Genomic DNA, 7,321 nt, shown 5'->3' with positions numbered 1-7,321 from the left:
AGAGAACATTCGAGGCAGCGGCGGCGTTGGAGGCCCGGGGTCCGTTCGGTATTTGAATAGCACAAAGGAACCGCCTTGGTCTGATTGGTCAGTCAAGTGGCTCCGGGGCGGGAAGCGGCTGTCATTCGGGAGGCTCCGCACGATTCTATTGGGTAATCTGTAGTGGGGCGGGGCGCTGCTACCCGGCTAAATAGCTGGGGCCGGGGCCGGCCGAGGCTCATTGCTTTGGCGCCGTCTGGGGAGCGTGAGCCTGCGGGTGGCGCGGAGCGCATGGTGGCGGCTTCTCTCGGAGCGCTACCGACCCGCTGACCCGGGCTCGGTTCCCTGTGTCCGGTGCGCCCCAGCGACCTGCTGGAGATACACTCAACAGCAGCATTAGCAGCAGCAAAGGCGGCTGCTCCGCCGCCCGCATCTCCGCGGGAGCATGGAGTGCGCCCTGGACGCCCAGAGCCTGATCAGCATCTCCCTGCGCAAGATCCACAGCTCCCGGACCCAGCGCGGCGGCATCAAGCTGCACAAGAACCTCCTAGTGTCCTACGTGCTCCGCAACGCGCGCCAGCTCTACCTGAGCGAGCGTTACGCCGAGCTCTACCGGCGCCAACAGCAGCAGCAGCAGCAGCAGCAACAGCAGCCGCCCCACCACCAGCACCAGCACCTCGCGTACGCGGCGCCGGGGATGCCGGCCAACGCGGCGGACTTCGGCCCGCTCCAACTTGGCGGCGGCGGGGACGCGGAGGCGCGCGAGCCGGTCGCCCGGCACCAGCTGCACCAGCTCCACCAGCTCCACCAGCTGCATCTCCAGCAGCAGCTGCACCAGCACCAACACCCGGCGCCCAGGAGCTGCGCGGCGGCGGTGGCGGTGGCCGGGGCGCCCGCGGGCTGCGCGGGGGCGCTCTCAGAGCTGCCCGGGTGCGCCGCGCTCCAGCCGCCGCACGGCGCGCCCCACCGCGGGCAGCACTTGGAGCCGCTGCAGCCGGGTCCTGCGCCGCTGCCGCCGCCCGCGCCCGCCGCGCTCTGCCCGCGGGACCCTCGCGTCCCGGCCGTCTGCTCTGCGCCCTCGGCGCCCCCGGGGGCTGCCCCACCGACCGTCGCCGCTTCCTCTCCGCCCGCCTCTCCAGCCCCTTCCTCGTCCCCTGGCTTCTACCGGGGCGCGTACCCGGCCCCCTCGGACTTCGGTGTGCACTGCAGCAGCCAGACCACCGTGCTGGACCTGGACACTCACGTGGTGACCACGGTGGAAAACGGCTACTTGCACCAGGACTGCTGCGCCTCCGCCCACTGCCCCTGCTGTGGACAGGGCGCTCCGGGACCCGGCCTGGCGTCCGCCTCTGGTTGCAAACGCAAGTATTACCCTGGCCAGGAGGAAGAGGATGACGACGAGGAGGACGCGGGTGACCTGGGAGCCGAGCCCCCCGGGGGCGCCCCGTTCGCCCCCTGTAAGCGCGCCCGCTTCGAGGACTTCTGCCCGGACTCGTCCCCGGACGCGTCCAACATCTCAAACTTGATCTCCATCTTTGGCTCGGGCTTCTCGGGGTTGGTGAGCCGACAGCCGGACTCCTCGGAGCAGCCGCCGCCGCTCAACGGGCAGCTGTGCGCCAAGCAGGCGCTCGCCAGCCTCGGCGCCTGGACTCGAGCCATTGTCGCCTTCTAGGGACCCCCGAGGACATGGGGACCCTGGGCCCCGCGGGGCTGGGGCCAGACAAAGACTCGGCCAAAGGACGATAGGGAACGAGCGGGTCCTGGCCACTCGGTGCGAGCTGGGGGCAAGCAGAGGCTGATGTTTTATAAATTGTAAAATAAAAAAAATCTAAAAAATCTTGGACTTTATTTTTGCAGAGAGAAAAAGCGCCTATTTAAGTATGCTTTGTGTTTCTCTTACTCTTTTTTTCTTTTTATTGTACTGATTGCGGTGGTGTTTAGCGAGGAGCCTGCCACGTGAGGCAGGGCTGCTGCCCGGAGGAGGTGCCGGGCAGCCGGGGGCGAGGCTGGGTGCCTGGGCACGCCGGGGGCGCTACGCAGGAGGGCGCGGGGCCCGGGACGCCGACTCCAATCAGTTGTCAGAGCCTGGAAGCCCGACGTTCCGCTCTCCTGAGTTCCTCTCTGGGGTGAGGAATGGGTCTTATGAAATTCTGAGCAAAAAAACAAAGGCAAACTCTATCTCCAAAAGGGACGTTTCGGTCACATTTCCTCTCTGGGGGCGGCCTCCAAAGTTCTCAAAATGAGAAGGCAGAAATGAAAACACTTCAACTTTTTTTTTTTCTTGCCGGGGCGGGCGTCTAGAACCCCTCCTCTCCCCGCCCCTCTGGCTCCGTCCTCCTCCCCTCCTCCACCCGCCTCCTGGACCAGGGGGAAGGTGGCGCCCGACACTCAGCACAGTTGGGGAAGGGGTGGGGGGCGAGCAGGGCGAACTACATTTCCCATCATGCCCAGCACTGCGGTCCTCTCTAAACAAAAAAGGAAGTCGATTCCTTCACCTGGATCCCCGGCGGCCCCGGGGGAGGGAGGGGCCCGGACCGCCTGCTGCGCTGGAGACTTCGCTTTGCTTCACTTAGCTCCTGGTCAGCTGTGGTGTTTGTGTGCGCACTTCTAAGTTACCTTGTCCTGCTTCAGTCTTCGGTTCCATCTCATGAAACCAGCATTGTTCCAGCCTGTGAGAACCCTGTCTGCATCCTCAGCTCGATAGATTTTGTTTAATTTAAAAGCCTTTTGTTGTGAGAAGGTGAGGTTCGTCTAGACCCCCTCTGGATCTCTGTCATCACCATCCCAGGGACTCCAAAACAAGTTGCCAACCTTGCCTTCCCGGCCCTTCTTCCTGTATTTTTGTGCATACTAAATTGAATCTCACCGGGTAAAACTGTTCAGATTATTTGTTTAAATTTATAATCTTAATAAAAAGTCGACTGTAGAGTGTATGGCAGTGCTTTGCTTTCACGTGGGCCTAGAGGTGGGAGAACCTACACACATGCACACGCACACATACACACACACACATACACGCAAACCCCAGCTCTTCAGAGCTGCGGCGGGCGGGATCTGCCCACGTCGCAGGGTCAGGGTTGGGAGTCCCGGGTGTGTGTGTGTGTGATGTGGGTTCTAGGGATGGAGCCCTATGCTACACGTCTCCCAGTCGTCCCCGCCACTGCACACCCCTCTCTAGCGGGTCCTGGCCCCATGGGAACCGGTTGCCCTGGGATCTCCAGCAGGAAGCTGAGCCAGCCTCCAACACATCTCCCTATGCAACCAGGATTGCAAGGGCCTGCTTGGCTCCTAGTCTGAGCTCCCTGCAGCCTGGAGACTTCTGGGCCACCCACCCACACTCCCCGCCCTGCGCCTCTGACCGCACGTCCGCACGTCTCAGGCTGCAACTTGGGGAAGTTTTTTTCCTTTTCTTTTTCTTTCTTTTTTCTTTTTCTTTTCTTTTTTTTTTTTAAAGTTGAGTTTGTTATCACTGCTCAGTGCCACTTGGTGGTGTGCTGGCGGCGTCTCCCTCCCTCCTCGCGCCCCTCCCCTCTCCCTTTCTGCTCCCTCGCGCCCGCCTCTCCTTCCTCTCCAGTGGATGGAGGCGAGGCAGGAAGGCTCCAGGCGCGCGCTCTACTCTGACCACCTACGGAATGACCTCAGAGTGGGAGAATGTGCCAAGGCCCGGAGGAAGCTCGCGTTCTTCCCCACTGGAACCAAATTCACATCTGGAGCCGGGGTTCTGGCCCCAGGGCACACGGGTGGTTCCAGCCTTGCAAAAAGGATAGGAAAGAACAAACCCGGGTGGCATGGGGTGGGGGGCTAAAACGGCGGTCTCTTGTTGTTTGGGGGTGGTAGCTTCTCTCTGTCTCAGGCTGTCTCCCCAAAGATCTCCTGTTCTCATTGGCTCTCCCCCGCGTTCCCCTTCCCTGAGCAAAAAAGCTCCTAGCCACCCGCCGGACAGCTCAAGCCACCCCACCCAATACTCCTCGATGGGCGACAGGAGGCGCTGTCGCCCAGGGCCCCAGCCCAGACTCCCAGAGGTGAATGCTATCCATCCTCAGGGGGCTGCGTGGCTCTAGATCCCGCTGTCGCGCGTGGCGAAGTTCTTGGGGACACTCTAAAACGCGGGGGGAGCTGCGAAGGTCAGCGATTTGGGTTGGGGGAGAGGGATGCTCTGGAGGTTTGAGTTACCGAGAGGAAAGACACCTTCATTCCACCCCCACCCCTGTGTCATCGGCCTCTCATGGGAAGCGCCTGGAGCTGCCTAAGGGGGGGGGGGGTGCATCTTAACCCCCTCCCATTTCTCCCTGCAAGTCGAAAGAAATAGCTGTTGGATGTAGTTTTGTCAGTTCAAGTCAGTTGCCACGGCTCCCCCTAGCGCCAATTGGAGGGCGCTGCAACGTGTGCGGATGGGAGTGGGCGAGGCGCAGCCGGGGGCAGCCGGGCTTCTAGGAGAGGCTCCACGCGCACCCGCGACCTAGCATCACATCCCCACCCAGCCCTGGCCTGAGCAGGGACCGTGAGCATATAGAACTTCCCCACTCCAGGTCCGCGTGGAGGAGGGCACGTGGTTGGACGCCTTTGTTGGGATTGTGGAGCTGGGTACAGCAAGACTCCCGCTGAGGAGCTTGGGATCTTTTCATCTGTCCTTGGGACCCGTGTGGTGAAGACGTGTGGGTGTTTGCGTGCAAAATAAAAGCCCTGAGGTTAGCAAAACCACAGACTAAGGGTCTCCCCTCCCCACCCGCGCAGGTTTTCTGAGCTCAGGAAATATTGGATACATTGGGATAGAGTGAAATTGGGGGTTGGGGGAAGAACTCAGGGAGCCAGAGAGGACCCTCTGCCACACTTGTCTTTGCAGGGCCCAAGTACCTCGAACAATGACACCAAAGGTTAATGCCCTGCTCTACACATTTCCCCCAGAAACAGCAGCCACAGTACCACACTGAGGGCCACAACCGCCCTACAACTGCCTCCAACACGTGAATCTCCGAGCATCCTTTTCACCCCACTCAAAATCCCTGGAGACTCCTGCGCAGCCCACGATATGGCAGCCCAGAACTCCCCTGGAGAGACCGATGCACCACGGAAACACTGGGGGAAGGGGTGGGACATCTAGCCATGAGCGAGCATTGTGGCCACGGGGGGCGGGAGAGAGCTGCCAGGTTCATAGACCCTCTCCCTCCACCAAGACCAAGGTTGAAGGGGAACTAGAAGACTGAGGGCTCCTCGTGGTGGCAAAAGACAGCGTCCAGAGAAAAGAACTTCAGCCTCTGGTCCTCTGCAGCTAACTGACTCTCCCCCAACATAAAACACACATCCCAAGGCTGCCTCTGATGCTGGAGAAGGGCTGAGCCAGGCTCTGTGTTTGGAGCTGGATGCCAGAACAGCTATCGAGCCTCACAGAGCTTTGAGCTACCCTCCAGAGAAGACTGGGGCTGGGGATGTTCGAAGCTCCCACGAGGGCCACTGTACTGAGAATGAGGATGGACACCAACGGCTGCGTCTTATTGACTCTGTCCACAGGAGCACACTGCAAAGTGTGCCTTAGGTACTTAGCCCCTGGAAAGCTCTCTCCACTCACCACCATCAAAGTAATAAATAGCCAGAACAGCAAGTGCCTCTGTTGATTACTAATTTCAACCTCCCAGCCATCCTCGGAGGTGGATCCAGCCTTTTGGAAATGAGAACGTACATCCAAGGTCACACCACTCGGTAGCCAGCCTCTCTACCTGTTGGAGCTCACGGTCTGGTAGGGAGGAATTTGTAGCCTTGTGATATTGGCTCTGGCAGTTGATCTGGACGTGGCTTAAATGACCAGGTTGAGAATTCACAACTGAGTCTACCCTAGGCTACAGAATCTAGTCATGGCTGAGCTGGCACAGGCTCATCCTTCAGGGTGTCATTTTTCAGGGTCCAAGACAAAAGGCAGAGGAGACACAGAAGAGGGTCTGGATTCCACCTGCCCAGGACTGTCCTATTCCTTTAAGACTTTCAGTGGGGGCTGGAGTGATGGCTCAGAGGTTAAGACACTAACTGCTATTCTGGAGGTCCTGAGTTTAGTTCCTAACAACCACATGGTGGCTCACACCCATCTGTAATGAGATCTGGTGCCCTCGTCTATCATGCAGGCAAAATGCTGTACACATAATAAACAAATATTTTTAAAAAGAGAAAGACTTTTGGTAAGGGACAATGGAGTGATTTGGGCTAAAGGTAAGACTGCTGGAATCGCAGCACCAAACTGAGCAGCAGGCAGGGGTGCTACTGGCTTCAGGTACAGCTGGATACAGTCAGAGATTTCCAAAATGCTCCCCCAGTATCTGGACCTCCCCAGTTTCTTTCTTTTTTTTCAAAAAAATCTGCTTTTTTATTTTTAAATATTTATTTATTTATTATGTATACAATATTCTGTCTGTGTGTATGCCTGCAGGCCAGAAGAGGGCACCAGACCCCATTACAGATGGCTGTGAGCCACCATGTGGTTGCTGGGAATTGAACTCAGGACCTCTGGAAGAGCAGGCAATGCTCTTAACCTCTGAGCCATCTCTCCAGCCCGCTCCCCAGTTTCTTAGCACAGAACTCTGGCCTCCCAGCTCACACCCAAAAAAGACCCACCTTTTTTGCTAACTCAGAAATTTCCAGGGAAAGACTGTTGGATTCCCAAAGCTGTGGCCAAGCCCGAGAACATGCTGGCTGTCACTGGAAGCTCAGAAGCTGAGAAGTCTTTTTTCAGAAAAGGGTAGTACCTGGTGAGTGCAGTAGAGATGGCTTCCAGAGATGGGGGGGAGTAGGGGGCTTGGAGGTGGTAGGGGGAGGTATGGGGGAGTAGCTGCACTCTGGGCTGAGAAATTTTCTGATGGGCTTGGGCAGGGCCACTTGGAGACCTGGGTGATGAGAAATACTCAGAGCAGCTCTGGAGAAGATGTCTGCTCTCCATATGTGGCATCTGGTACTTCACTGATTTGCTACTCAGGAATGACCAAGAGCAAGGAAGATGCACACCCCAAGCAGAGGCTGGGTTCTCCCGATAGGCTCTGCAGACCACTCCCTGAGAACTGAGGACAAGGACATAACTTGCAAGAACTCCTTGTGTGGGTCCTCCTGGAATTTGGGCAGAACTGAAAAGGGTTTCAACAGGTAGCCAAGAGGGTCAGCCAGCAAGCCAAAAGGAAGAGGGACCACGTGAGGTCAACATGGCCACCTGGAGGAACCCGGGGACATCTGGGGTAGAGGCAGCATGATCTAGTCACCTGTTCAGATAAGCAAGGCCGAATAGGCCCTTAAGGAGTTGAGGTGGTCACAGTAGGCAGGGAGCCACAGATGACCTTGATCCTATGCATCCCGAATTTCTACAACA

At 58.1% G+C, this 7,321-nt stretch overlaps 1 protein-coding gene across 1 annotated transcript; it reads left to right on the top strand.

The window, feature by feature from the left end:
• Positions 1 to 239: 239 nt before the first annotated feature.
• Ier5l (immediate early response 5 like) lies at positions 240 to 1,916 on the top strand. The gene has a single exon (XM_038337785.1). The coding sequence runs from the start codon at positions 425 to 427 to the stop codon at positions 1,649 to 1,651; it is 1,227 nt and encodes a 408-aa protein (XP_038193713.1). The 5' UTR covers positions 240 to 424; the 3' UTR covers positions 1,652 to 1,916.
• The last annotated feature ends 5,405 nt before the right edge of the window (positions 1,917 to 7,321 follow it).

This window comes from Arvicola amphibius, chromosome 7 (genome assembly GCF_903992535.2).
Source record: "Arvicola amphibius chromosome 7, mArvAmp1.2, whole genome shotgun sequence".
Lineage (NCBI taxonomy): Eukaryota > Metazoa > Chordata > Mammalia > Rodentia > Cricetidae > Arvicola > Arvicola amphibius.
Note: the sequence above shows the minus strand (reverse complement) of the source record. Positions and strands in the feature narration are given on the sequence as shown.